This window comes from Staurois parvus, unplaced genomic scaffold (assembly GCF_062004578.1).
Source record: "Staurois parvus isolate SC_StPar_1 unplaced genomic scaffold, SC_StPar_1.0 ptg001418l, whole genome shotgun sequence".
Classification (NCBI taxonomy): Eukaryota; Metazoa; Chordata; class Amphibia; order Anura; family Ranidae; genus Staurois; species Staurois parvus.
In genome coordinates this window covers 554668-580102 of record NW_028319214.1, presented here as the reverse complement: position 1 = coordinate 580102, position 25435 = coordinate 554668, and the positions used below count along the sequence as shown (strand labels likewise).

At 44.6% G+C, this 25435-nt stretch overlaps 1 protein-coding gene across 1 annotated transcript in view; it reads right to left on the bottom strand.

The window, feature by feature from the left end:
• HIP1R (huntingtin interacting protein 1 related) overlaps positions 1 to 25435 on the bottom strand; it is a 145516-nt gene that overhangs the window by 78349 nt on the left and 41732 nt on the right. The window contains exons 2-7 of the mRNA XM_089661982.1: positions 15299 to 15362; positions 13131 to 13273; positions 10003 to 10059; positions 9286 to 9366; positions 9124 to 9200; positions 5616 to 5677 (exon numbers count right to left, since the gene is read on the bottom strand). Coding sequence (XP_089518108.1) covers positions 5616 to 5677; positions 9124 to 9200; positions 9286 to 9366; positions 10003 to 10059; positions 13131 to 13273; positions 15299 to 15362 — 484 coding nt within the window. The remainder of the gene's footprint in view (positions 1 to 5615; positions 5678 to 9123; positions 9201 to 9285; positions 9367 to 10002; positions 10060 to 13130; positions 13274 to 15298; positions 15363 to 25435) is intronic.

The following is a 25435-nucleotide window of genomic DNA, read 5'->3' as shown; positions in this document are numbered from 1 at the left end:
CAAACAAAAGCCATTCGGTTGTTTATCCTCCCCCTTCCTCACTCACAGAACATTTTTGTATTTTCAGAATGGTACAAGGGGACAGGAGGGTAAGAAAATCTACAGAACGGATTCTGTGTAGTGATAGCACCAGACGTTTAGCTAAAGCTATACTATTCAGAACAAGGGCAGCAATCCTGGCAGTAGAATACATCCTATCAGCCTATTTTTTACAGAACAAATTAAAGTAAAATCCTGGAGTTCTCCATTAGATAACATTTAAAGCAGTATTATACCCAAAAACAAAAACGTTTGTCAATCATTAGATGTGATAACCGCATTAGGTTTTTTTTCCCCCGTTTTCACCTGGTGATCAGGCCAATAACACACCTCCTGTATTAGAGTGCCCCTGCTCTGGATGAAGGAGCACAGAGCAACTTTTGGACAGCAGCATTTTCAGTCTGGCGGGAGAGCAGTGTTAGTTGGACTAGCAAGTTTAGATACACTAACAAATGAAAGGCAAAGGTCAGCTAACACTGCAGGTACACAGGAAGTTAAAAATGAAAACAAATGCAGCCATCACATCTAAGAATAGGTAAGCTGCAATAGAAAATAAACATTTGCTTTTGGGTTTAATACCATTTTAATGAAATTAGCCAAAGCTACTAAAAAGCAAAGTACACATTTTAACTCAGTTGTAAAGTAGTATAAAACTGCACTGCTTTGTCTACAAAAATGTTAATTTCATTGCAAATGCTTCAAGGAAAGGAGACACAGCCAATATATTACTGTCAAAGGGAAAACATCAAAAAGGAGAATTTGAAAATAACACTTTACTGTGTTACGCCCAGTTCCTGACTCGAGTCATGATTCTTTTATCGTTTCCTCCAATATGTAACTACAGACAACTTGCAGTTTCTATCTTTCAATGCATTAAATAATGTTAGTGCTAATACTGCAATGTTATGTATGGTGACCTATGTTTATTACAACATGTAGAACATATACATTCAATTCTTGCAGTAATTACATCTTTCTCAGGAAAGATTACAACAATGCAAAACATCTAAGTTATTTGATTAGCAGACCTGCAGATTTTATCTTGGGATTAAAGGATATACGTATGCCTGCTGTACCATGTACTTGTATGACAACGTCTCCTGTTCTCTTTGTATTGCTTTCTTTGTGGTAAATCCCTGGTGTTCCTGCTAGTCTATTTGCTTTCCTTTTAACAACTGGCCACACTAGATATGAGATCACAGCATGGTCCGTTATCTGGCTGTGCTGAGAAACTCTCCTCCCATGATCAGACTTATCCTGACACTGCACTGTCTTTCACTGGGAAGTTCAGTGTTCTGCCGTTTCTCCTCCCCCAACTCTATTGCAGCAGGGAACAGAGGGAATGAGATCACTTATTAAACAAAGGGGGAAAAGGTATTTATAGTTTTTTTTATATGTATACACAAATATTTTGCCTTTCATTTCTATTTTAAACGGATGTGTTGTTTTACAAGGTGAAGGATTACAATGAAGTTACCAGGAGAGGGGGGGACAGACACAGGATACCCCGTGGGAGGAGGGGGGACAGACACGGGATACCCCGCGGGAGGAGGGGGGACAGACACGGGATACCCCGCGGGAGGGGGGGTGGTGGGACACGGGATACCCCGCGGGAGGGGGGGGTGGTGGGACACGGGATACCCCGCGGGAGGGGGGGGTGGTGGGACACGGGATACCCCGTGGGAGGGGGGGGGGGTGGTGGGACACGGGATACCCCGTGGGAGGGGGGGGGGGTGGTGGGACACGGGATACCCCGTGGGAGGGGGGGGGGTGGTGGGACACGGGATACCCCGTGGGAGGGGGGGGGTGGTGGGACACGGGATACCCCGTGGGAGGGGGGGGGGTGGTGGGACACGGGATACCCCGTGGGAGGGGGGGGTGGTGGGACACGGGATACCCCGTGGGAGGGGGGGTGGTGGGACACGGGATACCCCGTGGGAGGGGGGGGTGGTGGGACACGGGATACCCCGTGGGAGGGGGGACGACGGGACACGGGATACCCCGTGGGAGGGGGGACGACGACACGGGATACCCCGTGGGAGGGGGGACGACGACACGGGATACCCCGTGGGAGGGGGGACGACGACACGGGATACCCCGTGGGAGGGGGGACGACGACACGGGATACCCCGTGGGAGGGGGGACGACGACACGGGATACCCCGTGGGAGGGGGGACGACGACACGGGATACCCCCGTGGGAGGGGGGGCGACGACACCACGGGATACCCCGTGGGAGGGGGGGCGACGACACCACGGGATACCCCGTGGGAGGGGGGGGGACGACACGGGACACCCCGTGGGGGGGGACACGGGATACCCCGTGGGAGGGGGGGGACACGGAACACCCCGTGGGAGGGGGGGGGACACGGAACACCCCGTGGGAGGGGGGGGGACACGGAACACCCCGTGGGAGGGGGGGGACACGGAACACCCCGTGGGAGGGGGGGGACACGGAACACCCCGTGGGAGGGGGGGGACACGGAACACCCCGTGGGAGGGGGGGGACACGGAACACCCCGTGGGAGGGGGGGGACACGGAACACCCCGTGGGAGGGGGGGACACGGAACACCCCGTGGGAGGGGGGGACACGGGATAGCCCGTGGGAGGGGGGGGGGGGGGGAAAAACACAGGAGACACCATGGGAAGGGGGGGGGGAACACAGGAGACACCATGGGAAGGGGGGGGGGAACACAGGAGACACCATGGGAAGGGGGGGGGAAAACACAGGAGACACCATGGGAAGGGGGGGGGAACACAGGAGACACCATGGGAAGGGGGGGGGGAAACACAGGAGACACCATGGGAAGGGGGGGGGGGGAAACACAGGAGACACCATGGGAAGGGGGGGGGGGGGAAACACAGGAGACACCATGGGAAGGGGGGGGGGGGGGAAACACAGGAGACACCATGGGAAAGGGGGGGGGGCACAGGAGACACCATGGGAAAGGGGGGGGACGACACAGGAGACACCATGGGAAAGGGGGACGACGACACAGGAGACACCATGGGAAAAGGGGGACGACGACACAGGAGACACCATGGGAAAAGGGGGGGGGGGAACACAGGAGACACCATGGGAAAGGGGGGGGAGGGACAACACAGGAGACACCACGGAGGGGGAGGGACAACACAGGAGACACCACGGAGGGGGAGGGACAACACAGGAGACACCACGGAGGGGGAGGGACAACACAGGAGACACCACGGAGGGGGAGGGACAACACAGGAGACACCACAGATGGGGAGGGACAACACAGGAGACACCACGGAGGGGGAGGGACAACACAGGAGACACCACGGAGGGGGAGGGACAACACAGGAGACACCACGGAGGGGGAGGGACAACACAGGAGACACCACGGAGGGGGAGGGACAACACAGGAGACACCACGGAGGGGGAGGGACAACACAGGAGACACCACGGAGGGGGAGGGACAACACAGGAGACACCACGGAGGGGGAGGGACAACACAGGAGACACCACGGAGGGGGAGGGACAACACAGGAGACACCACGGAGGGGGAGGGACAACACAGGAGACACCACGGAGGGGGAGGGACAACACAGGAGACACCACGGAGGGGGAGGGACAACACAGGAGACACCACGGAGGGGGAGGGACAACACAGGAGACACCACGGAGGGGGAGGGACAACACAGGAGACACCACGGAGGGGGAGGGACAACACAGGAGACACCACGGAGGGGGAGGGACAACACAGGAGACACCACGGAGGGGGAGGGACAACACAGGAGACACCACGGAGGGGGAGGGACAACACAGGAGACACCACGGAGGGGGAGGGACAACACAGGAGACACCACGGAGGGGGAGGGACAACACAGGAGACACCACGGAGGGGGAGGGACAACACAGGAGACACCACGGAGGGGGAGGGACAACACAGGAGACACCACGGAGGGGGAGGGACAACACAGGAGACACCACGGAGGGGGAGGGACAACACAGGAGACACCACGGAGGGGGAACACAGGAGACACCACGGAGGGGGAACACAGGAGACACCACGGAGGGGGAACACAGGAGACACCACGGAGGGGGAGGACAACACAGGAGACACCACGGAGGGGGAGGGACAACACAGGAGACACCACGGAGGGGGAGGGACAACACAGGAGACACCACGGAGGGGGAGGGACACAGGAGACACCACGGAGGGGGAGGGACACAGGAGACACCACGGAGGGGGAGGGACACAGGAGACACCACGGAGGGGGAGGGACACAGGAGACACCACGGAGGGGGAGGGACACAGGAGACACCACGGAGGGGGAGGGACACAGGAGACACCACGGAGGGGGAGGGACACAGGAGACACCACGGAGGGGGAGGGACACAGGAGACACCGTGGGGGGGAGGGGGGGGAACACGAGAGACACCGTGGGGGGGAGGGGGGGGAACACGAGAGACACCGTGGGGGGGAGGGGGGGAACACGAGAGACACCGTGGGGGGGAGGGGGGGAACACGAGAGACACCGTGGGGGGGAGGGGGGAACACGAGAGACACCGTGGGGGGGGGGGGGAACACGAGAGACACCGTGGGGGGGAGGGGGGGAACACGAGAGACACCGTGGGGGGAGGGGGGGAACACGAGAGACACCGTGGGGGGAGGGGGGGAACACGAGAGACACCGTGGGGGGGAGGGGGGGAACACGAGAGACACCGTGGGGGGGAGGGGGGCAGAGGACACTGGTTTGGGGGTACAGAAACTAATGGGGGGGGGAGGGGAATGTGGTGTGAAGCAGGGCAGAGGACACTATAGTGGGGGGGGGGGGTGATGTGAAGGGGGCAGAGGACACAGAATTTGGGGTACAGGACACTACAGTGGGGGGTAATGTAAAGGGGGGCAGAGGACACTACTTTGGGGGGGGGGGGGTAATATATTTTTTTTCAATCCATTATGACTGACAACTTTTGCCCTGTGCAGTATTCCAAGAAATTGATTTTACAGGTACATAAGAAATCCAATTTGAAATGGTTGCCTCCTGCTCTCCTTCAGTTGTCTGTGCTGGCATAGCTGAGTTACAACACAGAAGGCAAAGAAAAGTAACTGTAGCAGACTAAACCCGCTTCAACACAGCATGTACCAGCAATTTTTGGAGCAGATCTGCACCACTGTTAACTTTTACGTCATATTTTGATTTCGTTTTGTCACAATCTTTTGACTAAAATGCCATTTTAGTTTTAGTCGTATTTTAGTCATCTGAATTGTAACTGAATTTTTATTTTATTTTCATCATAGTTTTCGTCAGCTGCATGTTTCCAATGACAAACTATTTTCGGTAACAAAATGAACAGCGCTTTGCACCAGAGCTGGGGTTTCTGGAGTTTCCTGGATCTTCAAGGTCCAGAGTTGTTGAGGCTCTGAAATAAGGCTCAATTGTTGAGTCACTCTGGAGTAAGAGATGGAAAACATGAACTCTGACAGTACCAATCTGCAAGTCCTCTCAATGAACAGGCTGATACATGTAGCATGAATGTGTTCAGTGTAAAGTTCTATTGCAGACTAGACCATAATAGATTTTGCGGTATTTGCTGAAAATCTACTTACCAGCCTCAGCAAGTTTAAGCTCACAGTCCATGTAATCAAACATTTCTACGGTTAGTTGGAATCTGTTAAAAACACAGCAATTGTTAAATGACAGACATAATTAACTTAAAGCGATTCTAAAATGTTAGTTTTTTTTTTAAATAACAAACATGTCTATATTTACCTGCTGTGTTGCAGTGCTTTTGCACAAAGCAGCCTCGATCCTCCCCTTCTCGGGTCCCCCGCAGGCTCTCCTAGCTACTCCTGTCTGTTGGGTGCCCCACAGCAAGCAGCTTGCTATGGGGGCACATGCTGCTCCGTGTGTCCATTTACACACTGACTGGTGGCTTGTCCCAGCCCCCCCTCTCCTCACTGGCTGACTGGCTGTGGATTGACAGCAGTAGGAGCCAATGGCTCCCGCTTGCTGTCTCAGCCAATGAGGAGGCCCAGGACAGCCGAGGCTGTCATTCACATCAATGGATCGCGATGAAGCTCAGGTAAGTATGGAGGGGGCTGGGGGAGCTGCTGCACGCAGAAGGTTTTTTATCTTCTTGCATAGAATGCATGAAGGTAAAAAAACCCTTCATCTTTTACAACCACTTTAACGTCCTCGGCGGTATGATTCTTTCCAATTTTTTGTGCTGAAAGCGGGTACCATTTTTTTGCATGGAAATATGTAGTTTTTTTATTGTAGGCTGTAATTTTTAGGAATAACTCACTGAAATCTGTCTGAACAAGAGTCTATTAAAAATCCCGGGTATGATAAAATTTGAAACACGAAATCATAAATTATAATTTAATAAATAATCATAAAAAATAATATAATAAATTTAATTCAATAATATAATCAAACCAAAAACACTGAAATTTGAAATACAGAGGCAAATTCGCACATCGCTGAGCAAAGTCGCAAAATCGTTTTTAGTGTCTGATGCAAATTTCCCCACAAATCATTATCACTCAATTCTGCAAGTGGTTCTAATTTACTATCGCTGTTCTCTAGCTGGTCTAAAAACGCTTTTGACGTAAAGGGATGCTTTTTGGACGCCATGGACTTTTCTAAGTTTCCAGGCAGAAAGAACAGTCAAAATGCAGGCAGGGCACAGGACAAAGCACTAGGGACAAAATGTATGTGAAATGCATTGAAACAGCAATGTTTTACTATGTAATAATCATTTAAAAAAAAAATGACATTTTTAAAAAATTTCAAATTTGCCGCCGGACCCGGCGCCCGTACGTCCTGACGTCACAGGGAACGGTACACGAAAGCCAGAATCGGCCAGAGGAAATGGCCAGGGACGCTGCAGGGGACACATCGTGGGAGCGAAGGACAAGGTAAGTGCTGCAGGGACTCCCTATGCAACGCTGCATGGTAAGCCCGAGTGTAGCTCGGGGTTACCGCTTTTGGTACTGACATTTTACCCCGAGCTACACTCGGGAATACCGCTAAGGAGGTTAATGTAGAACTAAAAGGCAAAAGTTTATTTTCCCCCATTTTGGATACAGTAAAGGAGGGCTATATCCCGTCATCAGCGCTCCAAAGGTCACCCAATGCTCAATGTGACGGAACACAATCCTACTATATCTAATTTCTTTATTCTGCAATATCAGATTCCTTAACCTAGGATACTCACTCTAGTTATTTATATCAGGGAAAACATGAAAAGGATGGGCATATATAGAGCCTGTGTTGGTGGCATCAGTTTGAGATGTTTCTGAGATGATTCAGAATTGACAGGTGCAATTGACCTTCTTCAGGCAAATTTCCTATACTTATACACTTGTATTCAAACACAAAACCCACCTTTGATTTAAAAAAAAAAAAATGCTTTTTTAAAATACTTTTGCAGGTAAAAAAAAAAAAGTGTTTTTAAACACAGGAGCCTGCAAGGTATCACGATCAGTGAATGTCATGCTCTTTCAGACACTTTCTACAGCTTTCTTCCTGTACCTCTCATAGTCCACTCAGAACTACAAGTCTGTTTGCCATGGTGGCAGACAAGGCATGTAGTTTATTCATTCACAGATCATTGTGATCACTGTTAGTATGTTGTGAAAGGTGAATCTATCCTTTAAAGCAAACAAAAAGGTGGTCAACATAGGCCCATAAACTAATTTATGTAAAGCAAAGTAGCCATTTAACCACTTGCCCTGAAGAGGATTTACCCCCCTTCCTGACCAGGCCATTTTTTGCATTATGGCTCTGCGTTACTTTAACTGACAATTGTGTGGTCCTGCAACGCCACACCCAGATGAAATTTGCGTTGGTATTTGATCGACTGTGCATTTTTAATTTTTTGCTCTAGGTGTCCATTTACACACAAAGCCGTGTCTTGGTCCTGCCCCCCTCTCTCTTTGTTGGCTGACTGGCTGTGATTGACAGCAGTAGGAGCCAATGGCTCCTGCTTACTGTCTCAGCCAATGAGGAGGTTAAGACCCAGGACAGCGGAGACACATCGATGGATCGCGATGAGGCTCAAGTAAGTATTAAGGGGGCTGGGGGAGCTGCTGCATACAGGTTTTTTATCTTCATGCATAGAAAAAACCTTCATCTGTAGAACTGAAGGCAAAAGCTTTCCCCCCCCCATTTTGGATACAGTAAAGGAGGGCTTTATCCCCTGTCATTTTTTCCACCTTAGTCTATTGAGGAGATTTCCCCCAATTTTCTGCTGCATAGCAGGAAGTGAGAAAAAAAAATCTATCCAAAGTGAGTGAAATCCCTGGAAGTCACCAGGATCACCATGATTGGTGTCCCCATTGGAAGATTCCCCTCCATTCCTGTTCTGGTGACCTTTCAAAATTTGGGAATTTCTTTCATTCTTGGTAATAATGGTCACCAAAACAAAAAGAGGATGAACTTCCCTAACGGGGACACAGACAGTAGTAGAAACCTGACTGGTGTTATAATCCCTCTGCAGTCCATCTAAAAACTACATTAAAAACAAAAAAACAAATAACTGTTGATTTCAGTTATACTTTAACCATTCACATTGTACAAATGGCGGTATAGATACTGGGATTTTTTTTTTTCTACTAGTAATGGCGGCGATCAGTGTCTTTTAGCGGGACTGCGGTGGGCATTCTGACACGGGGGGGGGGGGGGGGGGGGGAACTAACTTGGTGTCACTGACATCCAGTGACTGTGTGTAGGGAGTGTTTTACTACGAGGCAGGGGCTGTGTGCTTCACTGTAAGCACACTGATCGGGATGGCTGTACAGCCATCCCGAGCAGTTTGCCCGAGCAGACAGGGAGGAAGACTGTTTATAAGCAAAAGAGTCTTCCTCCCCATCGGTGGTTGTCGGTAATCACTGGGCGCTGGAAACCGGTGACTGACATCTGCGGCCGCGAATGGCAGCACAGGTAGGGAGCACGCTATCTACCTGGAAATGCAAAATCACGTATATATACACACATGTGATTTTGCACACCCATGCCACCATGTAGCAGTATATCTGCTATACAGTGGCGGGTAAGCGGTTAAACATACACAGGAAGATTAAGCACTACCTGAGAGTATAAGCAACCTACATGTTGTTGACATCTGTGCCAGCTGCTTTTTCAAGAACGTCATCTGTCACTTCCAGGTTTGGAGGGAACTCTGGATGCTGAAGAACGAAAAAAAAAAATCCAGAATTCAAGCAGTCAGTTAATAAAAATTCAAAGGTATTACAAAAAAAAGTGCTGTTGTACCTTTGTGTGGAAGCTAATCTTATAAAGCAGCATTTTTGTATAAAGAATTACAAGTTGTCCATATCGATCATGTAAATGTCCCTGGTGAAAAATGATAAAATTACTATAAAACCACAATTTCACAAAAGAAAAAAAAATATATATCATTAGCATAAAAAAACTGCATAGGATAGTGATAATAATATGGTCTGGAAGCTAGTATCAGCCAGCACTAATGTATACCCTTAAGCTGGGTATAGAAAAAAAAAAAAAAAAATTGTCAACACAATGATGTGTGATGCATGGACTTCTCCCACTGAGCTGACTACTACAACCCCCCCCCCCCCTTAAGAATACGCTTGCAGCCATTGGTTGCACACTTTGATCAGTGGTTTTGCAGACAGAAACTAGACGTTAGACCAGCTTCTGTTGAACAGACTGTGGCACACATGTACCAGAAGTCAGCCGGTTCCTGCTCTGTGTACCAGGCTTTAAAGGAAGACAATCAACTACATCCCCCATCATTCCCCTGATAGAACAAATTAAAGTTGGCCATACATGGTTAGCGTTTCTTTTCCTGCAGCCAGCAGAGTGACACACACCAAGCATAGGGATGAATCCCCTGCTAGGACATTGTATCTTGACAGTGGCACGTGCTGATTTGCTGAAGTCACTGGTCAATGGAAAATTTTCCAGTACGTCCCATGCCTTTTTCTCCCTAAATAAAGCACAACTCACCCATAACTCTCCAATCTCTCTGATATTACTGCGATATCGCTGACAGTCTGCTAGAACCTACAAAATAAAACATTTGGTAAAGTTACCATGTTAGTGAGGGCAGCCAAAACATAGGTCAAACACACAAAACAAAGTATATCTATCAAGCAATGGGCTGATTTGTTGTGTGGTTTCTATTCTTATTATGAAAGTCAAATATTTTCAAAGCAACAACTGTTGTAATGGCAAAGGCCCATATCTGCTACTGGAAACCTATTCTGCAGAGTTATTTATATCGACTCATCTGTAACCATTTTTTAAACAAAGCAGAATTCAACCACGTCTTTAAAAATGACACCCCCCCCTGAGCTTGATGTCATAATGTGCTAATATGCACAGTGGATTAGAACATTATAGCAGACTTACCCACCAAATAATCCCTCCACTACAATGTCAGCACTCTTGGTTGTCACAGGTCTTTTTCCCCAGTTCAGACTCTTTGGCTGCTTGAGAGCCCAGGCTGCAATGTCACCAGCCACCAAAAATGTACATGACCAGCCACCAAAAATGTACGTGGCCTGCAAATGCGTGACTCAGTGTACATTAATGTTGACAGAGAGGGAGAAGCGGTTATAACAGAAAAGACCAGTGCTATTCGTTTGTTCAGCAAAGTCTGCGGCACAGTCCTGCTATATGTCATTGGTCACTGAAGTGTTCAAGAGCTTATAGAAAGAGGAATGTCAGGTCCATATGATTACAGAGCTGGCCATCTGGAAGCAGTGCTGTAGGTTGTATGGACCTGGCAGCCAAAGGGTTAAAAGCTGACTGTCACAGAGCTGGTCCTTCCTTCCCCATCCTCCAGGTTTGCCGGCTGCCACCCTTCTGTCCCATCCATGCTGGGACTTCTAGTCCTCTTTGTCCCTGACACAGGCAGACCTCAGCAGCCCCTCACCCCCCTGGCTTTCAGCTTGGCCTCTTGCTGAAGGAATACACAAACAGGCCATCTCCTCCCTTCCCCCTCATGCATGAATTCCTGGGCAGGTCTGGAGACCTGAGAGACAGGGCCCGTTGCCATGGTAACCCGATAGGAAGTATCCGGTTACCAGCTCTATTCTTAAGGGTGAGCAGGAAAACCTCATTGTGTTCTTCTGGCTGTGTGTGTGTGAGGGAAGGCTGGCTGAGGGCCAGCTCCTCTCATCCCCCGTCCTCCTCCTCATCTCCTGGACTGTCTGTGCTGCCTCGAATCCCTACACTGTGGAGGGATCTTCTGTTGTCCCCGTGAACCTGCCTGGATCTATCACCTACCTGGACTTAACCCCTCGTTCTCCGTGAACCTGCCTGGACTTAACCCCTCGTTCTCCGTGAACCTACCTGGATTTAACCCTTTGTTCTCCGTGAACCTGCCTGGACTTAACCCATCCCTGCCTGGAGCCTCCTGTGTGGACTAACCCTGTGGATTACAATACCCCTGTTGTTCCATATTGCCTTCCAGAGAACTGTACTGTGTTGCTGTGTCTGGTGTGGATCTGTGGACTAAAGGAACTGTTGTCTGTGCCCCAAAAACCTCCCCAATAAAAGCACGTTGGGTTCCGTGCAATCTGTCTCTGTGTGCTCTCTGGTTCTCTTGACACTGACGTTCAGGTATGTATATTTTTGCACAGTTACCTTGGTCTAGTTTGGACCAATGTAACTCTGTGTGTCATACCTGGAAGATTTCAGAAGAAGCTGGAAATCACTGCAGTAGGCACTGCTACTACAGCAATCCCCGCTAGCTTCCTGTGCCTACTCTGATGCTTAGTGCACACTCTCGCTCGGCACGGGCGCAATTCACAGAACATTTTGCATTTTATCAATGAATGCAAATTGGACAAGGAGGAGATTGCGACTTCACTGCATTGCCTCACCATCTCATCCAAGCAGAGAATGCTTTGCATTCATTGATAAAATGCAAAGTAGTCTCTGAATGGTGCACATGCTGAGTGAGCTACCTCCTTCACTCACTAAGCAGCAAGGCAACTGCTCGTAGCGGGACCCAGAAGCTAGCGGTGGATTACTGTAGCAGTGGTGGTTACTACAGTGATTTCTAGCTTCCAAGATGGACCGATGTAACTATGCAAAAAAAAAACTAAACACAAGCTTTAAGCTAATGATCCTAATATGTACAGTATGCAAAAAAAGATCTGCTAGATATTGCAAAAGCAAATGGTATTCTTGACAAGGATATTTGTCATGCTATAGGAGTTTTTGGAAGCCTTGGTAGAAAAAGGAAAAGGAGGGAAGGGGTTCAGGCTGGGAAGGGAATATGCTTCTGACTATATATGGAGTACATTTAGATTTGCTATTGTACATAATAAGTTCTCATATATGTAAAGTTGTTTAAATAAAAGAATGTGAACAGCCTTGACTGCATGCCCAGGTTCAGGCAGGCGGCAAATCCCACGCCAGTTTTACTGACCCCTAGCCACACATGCAAACGAAGCTTTAAGGAATCCTAGAAGACACAGTCCAGTGATTATCATGCCATAAATGCCCTGGTCGCTGAAAAGAAAAACACCTGTCTCAAGTCTTGCATTTGGGGCATCTCTCTGCAGATTTATTTCGTAAAGTATTGGATAGAGTAGGAGAAGTTAAACTTTGTCTTTTTTTTTGCTGCCCATGTTCCACTGGGGAGATTTTTCTTCACATCCTGATTAAGAGTACAAAAGAAGACAGATCTCTCCAAAGTAAGGGAAATTCTCCTAGTTGTATCCCTATTGGAAGATTTCCCCTTTACTCAGGTTCCAATGACAACATAAAATTATAGATTCTGAATCACCTTCAGACTCAATGACAATGATCACCAGGACAAATCTCCAAAGTGGGAAAACAAACAGCAATACAAAAGAGACCTTTACCTTTTCTACTTCATTCAAAATTAAAAAGAAAAAATACTTCACATACAATTTAATGTACTATTGACCTGAGGCAAGCCCTGTGTAGAAAAGATTGATTAGTGGTATGTAAAGCTTCCTCCTAAACCCATCTCCTAGGTGAACATCAGGGTTCATCATTATCAATGAATTCAAACAAATCCTAACTCTAAAATCCCCCACACATTTATGCTGTTAAATATTGTCAAGTCAAATAGAAAGTTCACAGGAATAGCTCACATTTTGATGACCATCTCGAAGCACTTTATGAAGAACATGACAGAACTTCCAGCTCAGGATAGAGCTACTTGGCAATGGCAAGCCAATTGCATATGACCAGAAAGTGAAGGCCCCTTTCTCATGGTGGGTTCCCAGAATAATTCCTAAATTGTCGTTAAGAAAAACATCCTACGCGGAAAAAAACAATGGGAAATTCCTGAAAGTCCCTCAAGAAAATTTCTACTGAGTGACTATGCAGGCTGCCAATGCTTTCCAAAAATACCAGTTTTCTGGCTGTCGTACTGATCCATAGCCTCCCTATTTTCCGAGTCACTGATCCAATACAAGCATACACATCTGGAGATTTGACTTTTTTTGCTGCATGCTTATTCTGGGTCAATAACTCAGAAATCATTGAAGACCATGGTGGCAAGACAGATTCCACAGGTTTAAAAAAAACCTTAAAGGGTTAGTTCAGCTTTACAAAAAAAAAACTGCCTATGTTTAAAATAACTTTAAAGGGTTAGCACAAGTCTGATCATTGGAGGGGAGCAGGCTGAGTTCTTTAGAGAGCTGGCCATGCTTTGCTCTCATGCTTAGTGTGGCCAGTTTTTAAAAGGAAAGCAGAGGGATTTGCAGGAATGCCAGGTATTTCACACAAAATAAGCAATACAAAGAGAACAGGTTACTTTCATACAAGTACACAGTACAGCAGGTACATATCAGGAATATGAAATGTTGGGTTTCCATATTCTTTAGTAAACAGAAAAAACATATTACACAGATAAAATCAGTAAGCGCTCAATTGTAACAGTTTTTCTATACTGTAACACACCAATAACTTTGCAATAGTAAGCTTTACATATTTGGGAAAACTAACTATAAGGCTCCATGTACACTGGAATGTCTTTCTACTGGCAGCAGAAAAACGGTAAACGTGGCAAAAACACATCTTAACGCGGTACCATGTTTAGTGCTTGGATGTTAATTCATTTCAACGGCAAGTACTCTGGCCAATGAAATGAATAAATGCCAAAGCGCTAAATGTGGTTAACGCTTAGGCATGTTTTTGATGCGTTTAGCATTTTTTGCCCAAATGTTCCTCTCATAAATACGATTATTCTGCTTTCAGGAGCTGGATGTTTAGCTGCCCCTAAACTCTGCTGCTGCTAAAGTCTGATAAAAGCCAATGTGTATGGAAAATCAGGCTTTTATTGAGTTGAGTTCAGGGGCTTTGGCAAAAAAAAAACACCAAAAGCTCCTGAACTCAGTCAAGAACTTTAGGAGCAGCCATGTGAATGAGGCTTAAATGTCAGTCCCTACTCATAGCTGCAAACTAACGCCAACGCTTGGTTCATTAGGTTTGCAGGAACAAACTACTGTATATGCGTTAAACTCGGTTTCATGGTAGCAGCACAATATATTTCTGTTTTTTATCAACAGGTATTTTTCTGTACTTGCAGCATGTTTAAAGGGGAACAACATAGGGAAATGTGCATGTATTCCAGAAATGTACTAAACGTTTTTTTTTTTTTCTTGACATACCCTTTTAAGGATTAAAATGGTTGCCAGATTCACTTTTTTTTAGTAAATCTACCTTTGCTTCAAATGGCACAACCATAAATAACTGCATAACTTCGAGGAGGAAAGAGACATGGGAGACAGAAAATTAATTTGGACAGACAGCCCAGTGCATGCAGTGTTTTCAATGGCTCTTGCTGATTTTCTAAATTGGGGAACTCCACTCACCAAACTTTTCTGGTCTTCTCTCACTTAGGTATTGAACACACATGATCAAGGTTTCATAAACCATGGGAATTTTGAGGGGTAAAAAAGCCCATAAGCCATATGTATTCAGGTGTTCTTACCAAAAAGCATAGGTATTTCCCCACTGCCAATAAATCAGACTTTCAAGGAAAGTCCAATACCTAGCGGTGGCAGTAGAAAACTAACTCCAGTTCTTGGTAAGAACACACATGTAAGGGCTCAAAACTTCACACCCCTACTACTCGCTTCACAGAGGCACAGCAGTTTAGAACAATCCGCACACAGTAATTGTAGTGTCACTTGGAAAATGTGTGTGTGTTATAGTGCTATACATGCCAACTAAAAAAAACAACAAAAACGAATTCAACTTCAGTCAATTTCAAGTACGGAAGAAGGATAAAAACATTATATATAAAGGATACGCCGGGCATGTTTCTCTTTTACTGGAGCTTCCTGAGCATTGATAGCCTTGCTGATGCTGACAGCCTGTAAAAGGTGAAGGAAAGAAAACATGTTTATAAATTCTTTCAATAACAGGGGCTTTCAATATTAGGTAGAACTTTTTTCTGTAATAAAACAATGATTCCACATCAAAACCTTTATAGAGGAAGCAAATAAAAACTACACCAAATGGATGAAACTGCTATGGGCACAACTGCACAAAAGACCTATTCTTTAGGCTTTCTTCCATCCATAGAAAAACATACTATAAAGCAATGAGTGGCTTATTTAATGGAATACATGCTCACACATCAATACAGTGCAATAAAGGAGAAAACCCAAAACCGACATTCAGCAGCTAAAATCAGTGCTACTAAAAGGCAACTTTCATTAGTGTTTACAAAAATCAATTAAAATAAAAACTGAACATGAAACTTACCAGTCACCCACAGTCACAGACACTAAAGACATCAGGATCTCTACCATATACATAGGTTAAATCATAGAGCCAAGGATAGAAAAATACAGAAGACGTTTTACAACATTGGGGCTTTGGTGCTTCCTATCTTTTGTGGATCTTGGCTTTATACTCAGCCCCTTCGGCTATGGCTTGCTATTCAGACTATTCTAGTTGTTGCAATGTTCAACGAGCCACACATCAGAGTAGTCCATTTTCTCCAATCCTTTTTATCTTAGCCATGGAATGAGTGGCAATTACAATTAGAGTCAACCCCGATATTACTGGACTCCAGAACGCAGGTCTCCATTACAAATTAGACCTCTTATGCTCTCCTTTTCCCTGACCCTCACATGACACTTCCGAACCCTCAACACACCCTCACCCAGTTTGCAGACCTCTCAGTCCTCCAGGAAAAACCCTACTGAGATGATCACCCTAAATATTTTGCTCCCTCCGGAGTCACACAAATACAGTCCAGTTTTCCTTACCACTGGGCATCCATGTCATTAGATAACTTGGAGGTAAACTGACCCCACATTACAATTCTCTATTCATGACTAATTATTATCCCCTGCTGTGTATTCTCATTTCATGATAGGTTAAAACTTCTCATCTCTCTCCTGGATAGGCTTAATCAAGGCAATAAAAATGACTGTTCTTCCAAAGACCCTTAATTACTTGCGAACTCGCCAATCCACATACCAGCTATAGCTTTGCCTACTACAGAAATGAATCTTATCCTTAATTTGGGCACATAAATGCCCGAGAGTCCCTCACCACACTCTTTATACCCGTAGAGTTCAAGGGGATCTGGAAATCCCTAGCATTGAAAGTTACTACAAAGTTGTACAAGTATCGTTACATCCCCTTGCCACATCGAACTTCCCCTTGTGGATATTCCTTGAACTACCAAACTGTGACCAGATTCCAATTAAGGCCTTACTATGGCTTCCGTCTAAAGCTTGTCTGACCCACTTGATTCCTTTAGTAATGCATAACCTGAAAATCTGGGACTCAATTCATTGAATGAATGTCTCCTTTTCTGCACTTAATGTCCATCACCAAAATCCCCTTTTCCTTTCGGCTTACGCCTACCCAAATATTTTGACTAGTGGATCATCCAAGGCTTTACACATGTTCACCACTTCTTGACCTCCCAAGCCTTTCCATCCTGGGCCTTCTTTCAAGAATATCATAGCTTGCCTAACTTGGAACACTTTTGTTATTTGGAAGTGTGGCACTGGATTTCAGTCCTATGGGAGACTTAAAGTGTAAGTAAACGCCTTTTTTCATATTTTACCTACGGTAAGTCTTTGATAAGGCTTACCTGTAGGTACTGTAAATATCTCCTAAACGTGCACCATTTAGGAGTTATTTACTCTAGAAGCACCAGTGATGTCACCAGAGCATGCGCACTCATTGGATGGCATCACATCGAGAGAGCCATGCTGCGGCCGAAACTCCCTTCACACATGCGCGGGAGTGATGATATTGCGGCACGGCCAATCAGATGGCTGCAACTCACGAACCCGAAAGGAAGACTGGGTGAAGATGGAAGCCTTGGGGAGCCAGGACAACACTCCACTGGAGGGCTTCGTTTTCAGGAAAGTCATTCATAATGTACTAGTATGTGATGCATACTAACACATTATGCTCTTAGATCGCAGGGAAAGGAATTTTTAGAATTTTGTTTCGCGGTTTACTACCACTTTAACTTTCCATACACTAAAACATAATTTGAACACATCGGTCTACACTCCCCAGGGTCTCCCAAGCATAGAATGATTCTATAGTCTACCTTGAATACTAGGGGCCCCCTAACACTCTCTCCTACATCACAGGTTGGGATCAAAATCTCACAGCCCCCATGGAGCTTGAACACTAGAGCAAATCATGGCTGAGTGTTGTCAGCATTTACCAGCTCCATCTTAGAAACAGCTTATAAAGTCCTCTTTTGGTGGTATTGGGTCCCTGTCCGGATACCCCGAGCCAAACCCAACTACTCTGATATATGCTTCAGGGACTGTGGTTTACATAGAGACGCAATCCACGTATGGCAGTCTTGCCCTAGATTCTCAGCCTTCTGGTCCAGAATTTTTAAGCTTCTCCACACTCTATTCCACCTAACTGTTCCCAGGGATGCACGGACAGCCCATCTCCAAAGACCAACGCTGTGTCTTTTCTCTTGCCAATAGAAACCAGCTACTTACCTGTTCCTTTCAGCAAAACAAACAATAGCCATGGCATGGAAAAAGCTCTCAGTCCCTTTCCAGGAGGTTAAATCTCACAAGAACTTGATGCTGGCGAACTAAAAGATGTCCAGTATACAGTGAGGAACAGAAGTATTTGAACACTCTGCGATTTTGCAAGTTCTCCCACTTAGAAATCATGGAGGGGTCTGAAATTCACATTGTAGGTGCATTCCCACTCAGAGACAGAATTTAAAAAAAAATTCAGGAAATCACATTGTATGATTTTTAAAGAATTTATTTGTCTTGCACTGCTGAACATAAGTATTTGAACACCTGAGAAAATCAGTGTTAATATTTGGTACAGAAGCCTTTGTTTGCAATTATAGAAGTCAAACGTTTCCTGTAGTTCTTGACCAGGTTTGCCTACTCCTTCACACAGATCGGTCTTGCCCATGGTAGTAGTTGGCGTCTGATTGACTGTGGGGTGGACAGGTGTCTTTAAAGAGCTCAGACAGGTGCTACTAAGTTAGATTAATGAGTGGAGTAGAGGTGGACTTTTTAAAGACACAGTAACAGGTCTTTGAGAGCCAGAATTCTTGCTGTTTCTTAGGTGTTCAAATACTTATGTTCAGCAGTGCAAGACAAATACATTCTTTAAAAATCATACAATGTGATTTTCTGAATTTTTTTTTAAATTCTGTCTCTCAGAGTGGGAATGCACCTACAATGTGAATTTCAGACCCCTCCATGATTTCTAAGTGGGAGAACTTGCAAAATCGCAGGGTGTTCATTGGATGTGGTAGCTGCATAAGTTTTCATTTCTTCAGTTTTCTTCCCTCATTTTCACCTGGTAAGCTGGCCAGTAACACACCTCCTGTATTAGCAAGACACAGCTTTGGATGAAGGAGCTCAGAAGGCAAAGCAGACAGCAGCATTGCCAGTCCGGGGAGGAGGGGAGTGTTAAATGTAGTAGCAGATTTATATACACTAAACAAATTGAAGCCAGCTCATACTTTATAAGCAGTTACAGCAAACATGTTTTTCCTTTTGGGATAAGGTTTTGCATGAATAAATTAAAGCTGATCATTTTAAATCACCCCTGCCAGTGATAAGTGGTTTGTCACAACCATGTTAACTGACATTCTGCTGGAGAGCTTGAGTTTTTGAAAAACATCTGGATCACCAGATGAAAATAGAGAAAGTAGAACAAAGCCTAAAAAAGGAAACGTATGCAGCCATCATATGTAGTAATCGGTAAGCTGCAACATAATAAATTATTTTGTGTTTAATATCGCTTTAACAACTCTAAATTTCTCCTTGTCCTTCCCTCTCCTCTAATTTGTTAATTCTTGATGGTTTTCTTCCCAACACTTTCACCGTTTTGCATCGCTGAGTCTCCTCTATAAACTAGCCTTAAAAGAAGAACAGCCAAAGCTCATTTGGTTGTACTTCTCCTGTGGATCACAGGAGTGCAGCTTGTTGTGCACTCCTGTGACCCGTTTTCAGCTGACAGTGGGCTGAAATCCACTGTTGGCTGATGTCACTCAGCTGACCCAGGCTGGGGAAAGATCCTGACTTTAAAGTTGGGATCCACCCAAGAGTTTGAAGTGGCACCTGGCTCAACCTCTCAGCAAGCCCCTGAGAGTCTGGACAGAGCAGACAGCGCTCTCTGCTCACAGCGGCAGTGAAATCTCAGGAATCAGCAGTCATGTGATCACTGAATTCTCACACTTAGAGCTAGCGGGGCACAGATGCAGCATCGGACTATAATTTGGGAATAAAACCGAAAGCCATAAGTCTCTTTTAAAATGGTTGTAAGCCCCAGACATGAAATATGAACAAAGCATATCCCTCTATAGTGTGTACTTGTCTCAATTAGGAGCATTAAGAGGGTTATTTACTAAAACTGGAGTGTGCAAAATCTGGTGCAGCTCTGCACAGAAACCAATCAGCTTCCAGGTTTTACTGGCAAAGCTTAATTGAACAAGCTGAAGTTAGAAGTGGTTTGGCTACCATGCACACCTACACCAGACTGAGTGCTCCAGTATTCGTCATTTTACCCCTAAGTGTCATTTCTGTCTGCTGCTTCTGTTCAACAGGAATGCTGGAAATAAGAATCCAACCAAAAGCGGCAGCCAATAGCTAGTACTTTTTTTTTTTTTTAACTTTATTCCTGTAATTTAACAGAATGGTAGGGGAGCAAAGAAAAAGGTATGTTTCGCTGAGGTGGTGGGATTAAAATAAATCCGCCGCTTTGCTCTGCATGGCACCCCAATCCACAAGTACAGTAGGCAATAACAGATTCAAAGAATATTCTGTGGGTTGTGATATGCTGGCTTAGGTTAAACAGTGCTGGTCTGGTTATTGCTCCATTGCCAGCCCATTCTAAATAGATAGGCAGCCTTAACTAAACAAATGGAGACTAACCAGGTGTGAAGGGACCCTTGAGGGTCAGATTTAGTGACAGTTGTTAATTTCAAGGGTATAAGCAGGATTAAACCAAAAAATGTAAAATATTGCAGCTTAGTAGTCTTTAAATGTTGTGGATGCTTTAGTTATCCAGTTTTAGGCTTTTTCCCACCTTTATTTTTACCGAATGCCCTGTCCAGTAACACACTTGTCTTAAGATTTCCCCACTCTGGATGGAGGAGCAACGAAGAGACCTTTGAACAGCAGCATTAATCTGACAATCTGGGGAGAGGGCAGTGATCTGTACAGTAGCACAGATTTAGCCTGCGTTCACATTTTGTGTTTTACAAACAAGTGCATAATGCTTGGGTTTTGCACAATTTTGCACCACACGTATAAGGCAGCTCATAACTTGGCCTGCCCTATACACAGCAAAATAGCTCATGCACCTGTTTTGAGCATCAAGCTGCGCACGAATGCAAGCTTGGAGCTGAACTTCACCAAACACTTAAGCAGTTGCAGCAATCGTTTTTTTTTTCTTCCATTTGGGATAAACATTTTACAATGTGGTGGTAAATGGTTTGTCTCAACTAACTGCCACTTTTTGCTGGACAGCTTGGTCTCTTGAAAAATAACAGACTTGCTGATAGATCAACCACACTGATCTAAGAACTGATAAGCAGCAATATAATATTTTTTGGTCTCAATGCTGCCTTAGGGCAGGGGTGGGCAAACTGCGGCTCTCCAGCTGTTGCAGGACTACAAGTTCCATCATGCCTCTGCAAGTCATAGCTGTAACTGGTCTTTGCAATGCCTCATGGGAAATGTAGTTCCACAACAGCTGGAGAGCCGTAGATTGCCCACCCCTGCCTTAGGGTTAATACCACTTTACCACATTGTGCAGGTAGGATCCCGGAGAGATCCTAATTGCAGAGATGCCTTCCCTCTTCTTGTCTGTGAACTTCTGGCACTGCATTGGTTAACAGCTTCAGGTTTTCAGGCAGAACAGCAATACAGATGGTCTGATGAGGTCACACCCCTACACTGCTTGTAACATGAACTGTGAATGGGGGAGAGTTTACAGGAAGAGGACTGGGCATCCCTGCAGTGACTATTTCTCCAGAAATCAGCTACCTGCACAATATGGGAAAAGCAGGTACAGGTAAATGATGTGACTAAGGGCTCATTCACACTTGACTTATTTCTAACTCTTGCCAAATGCCCCTATAGCGTTTGATAGGCATTAGACAGGCGTTTAGGAAGCATTTTTAGCGCTCCTCAAACACCCTATGCGTGGTTTTGAGGCGATTGCCAAGCGTTAAAACCACACCACAAACGCCTATAATGAAGTTAAATGGTATTAACGCCTTGCAAACGCCCCGCAAATGTCTGCCAGGCACCATAGACTTGAATGGGAGGCTTCAACTCCTCTTGACTGGACATGCCTTGCCATGACGCTAACGCTGCAGTGTGAACAGCACTGTGTGCTGCCATGTGCAGAATTTTCATAGGCGTTTGAGAAGCGTTAAAAATGCTTCCCAAACGCCTGTCTGACAAAGCTAGTGTGAACGGAGCCGAAAACTGTAGGAAATAAGTTTCTCTCTTTGTTTAGCTAAACGTCAAGTTATAGGCATTAAATGATAATATTAGATGATGGGACATAATTAAGTGCAGTAAAGTTAAGCTTTAGGCATTAATATTTTGGCACCTGCGCTTAAATGTAGTGCTCAGGGCTTAAAATCATAATGTGGTTCACACGGAACCACCCAGTCTGGTTTTATTGGCACTGGAGGAATGTGACTAATGGCAGTTCAAGTCACACCTGACGTTATTTTTAGAGGCGTAAAACTGGTTATGCATTGAAGCATTTCAAGAAAAATCATTTAAAACCAGTTCAAAGCTTAGGGCCTATACCCTCCCTGTCAACTAGTCACACAGAAATCCACACCACAATCTGTACCAGATACACAGGAAAAAGTCATGTCCTGATTTGGACTGTATGATGGCAAAATGAAGCTTTTGTGCATCGCTTCATTTTTTTTATCATAATACATCCATCCTATAAAGAGATCAATACTATGAGAGGGAAAAAAAGTTTGGGCCGGTATTGAACTTAAACTGGTAGAGTGTGGAAAGAGCTTAAACTCATGTAAGGTTTTTATTTTTTACCAGTGACACCCTTTACTCTCATTTCTTACACTGGTGTCATTGGAACAGGAAGTCAATCTCTCCAAAGAGGTTACAGCCCACAATAATACAGAAGTTATAACTTTTCTTCATTCCAACCAAAATTAAGAGTTCTGAATGAATTACCAGGGCGCTGTTGAGCATTCTAGGTAGTTTATTGAGCTTCCTATCAGAATGTAACTGTCTGCCCATATCAGAGGTACAGGGCAGACAGATACAGACAGTCTGCAGGACCATGGCATTACACCCACGACCTACTGATTGTGGATGCAATGCTTTAAAAGTCCCTACAAAAAAATGAATACATACTTTTTTTACCTGCAAAAAAATGTGCATTTATTTTTTGTAAAAGTGAACTTATCCTTTAAAACCTACCCCATCCAGGGTTGTAAAACGACAGTAGGAATGAACACACTGTACCAATATATAGCTGGTCACAGAGCTACTAATGCTGCTCGGCACTAAATGACCTCTGAATAATACGTTTTCAGACAGGAGATCCATTAACTACACAACACATTATTCAGCAATCCTGTAAGTTTGATAACAAGTAAAAAAAATAAAATACCATCTCATGAGGATGGGAGATGTCACTCTGTCACTTAGATACCATGAGGACAAATTTAAAGACATGTTTTTATAGCACCAATTCATGATCTCCGTAATATACAAAGATGCCATAGCCAATCATATCCACAATAGTGGGGCAGATAATTTATCTTGATCCAACTATTAAAACTCCTACTCATTCCTCTTCCTCTGCTTCTTCTACCTGCTCCTCCTTTGGCAAAACTCCCCCCTTTTACCACCCCCACCCTATCTTCTTTGTGCAATAGCAGATATTAAAATTAAAAACGAGGGTACTCTACAAAAGGCCCGATACATACTACCACTATCTCCCGACATGGGGTATACACAATCGCTTGATGAGCTACTGTTTGTTATATACTGGCTCACTGTTCAGTGTCACCGTTGTCTATGTCTTGTTTTACATATACTCGGTTTCTGTAATGGAAGAACATTCTTGCTATTACCATGTATAACTACCGGCTCAGATATGTACTTTAAAGAATTTAGGGGGGAAAAAAGATAACTAAACAACTTCAACTTCCAAAAACTCAGCAGGGAGAGGATCTCTACAAAGACCAGCGTGCCTGACCTCATTTTCAACAGACTGTTTTTGTGACATCCACTCATTAACATTCAGGCAACAAAACTGGTTTAAAACAGCCTGTAAAGCTTAAAGGTGAACTCCAGGCAAAAAAAACCATTCTTTAGGCAGCCCACTGATGATTCGATTTTCTTTCATTCCACCACCAGCAGAGGGAAAGAGAATCGGTCAATTCCCCCATAAACACAGTCAGTATTGATGGCGGAATCCCTCCTGCAGCACTATTGCGTTCTGCCGGCGGGGTGGCTCAGGAGCGCACACACATGGACGAGGACCAGACAGCACCAGCATGGGACTCTGGAAGAGGAAGAGACCGCTCTATGCAATACCATTGCACAGAGCAGGTAAGTAGAAATCTCTTTATTAAAAAAAAATGACTTTACAACCACTTTAAGTTAATTCTAGCTGTATTTAACGTATTATAAATGGTTTATCAGCCCTGTCTCAGCTCGTGAAACCTGAATTAGGTTTCCGGCAGATCAATAAAAACAGGAGAAACAAAAATCAATTTGGTTTCAACAGCTTTTCCAAGTAATGTATTAAGGCTGCAACAAAAGATTATTTTCATAATTGATTAGTTGGCCGATTAATCGGATAAAAAGCTCAAAAAAAGTGTGGTGTATAATTTAGTTAATATGTAAAGTTTAAAAAAAACACAATTTATTCTTGAATATCTATATATAGTAGTGAATATAAATAAACAGCTCTATGGTTAGGGAGAAAAATATCTAACCCACTGAGAATAACAGACAGAAGAGATATATATGGTTATATAAGGTTGAATCTGGCACACGTCATCAGACTCAAACAAATGTATTTAAAGAAAAAATAAAAATGAAAACGCAGTTTTGCAGATCTTCAGACAAGATTTTTTTTGATATTATACATGACAGACTCTCCTGCCATAGGCAGGTAGCTTGATAAAAGCTACCTGCATCTGCTGTCACTTATGCTGGCCATACACCAACAAATTTTTTTGTTCTAAAATATTCATTTTTAAGAACGTTCAGTTGATTTTGTAATCATTTGCAGGGTCAAATTAACGTTAGTTGTAGTCCACAGTGACGGGAAAATTTGAAGGAACAGATTGGCAAACCTTTCTTGACCAAACTAATTTTTGGACAGTATATGAGGTTTGCATTCAGAAATTGTAATCATTTTAAAACCAAATGTTAAAAGCAAGTGAAATTTTTGAACAGTATTCATCCATTCAAATGTACAAAGAATTATCGTACAAATATTCTTGTCCAAAAATTACTACATGAATGGCCAGCATAATACATTTAGTATTTTTTTTTTTTTTTTTAAAGGAGCAATGCTTTTTTTTTAATCACCTGTCATGATGGGGTTAAGAAACAAAGAAATTGTCATTTTATAGTACACAAACAGCAGATAATACTATATGAGGTAATTTATACCAGTAATGATGATAATAATAAAGTATTAAAGCTATATTCTATATTCTGATGTCATAATATGCAATGCAGTCCTGTATTTTAAGTGAGAAAGCCGAGAGCCTGTCTACAAGCTGGAGCATCGTAGAAAAGAGGAGGCTTAAAGAGTATCTTACACATAAACAAGAATTTCACCACAGGGACTGTCCTATTGCATGGACAGTTTGGGATTTTCAGTCAGTTCACCATTTAACAAAAAAATAAAATGGACATTTTTTTTGCAGTTAAAAAAAAAAAAAAAAAAA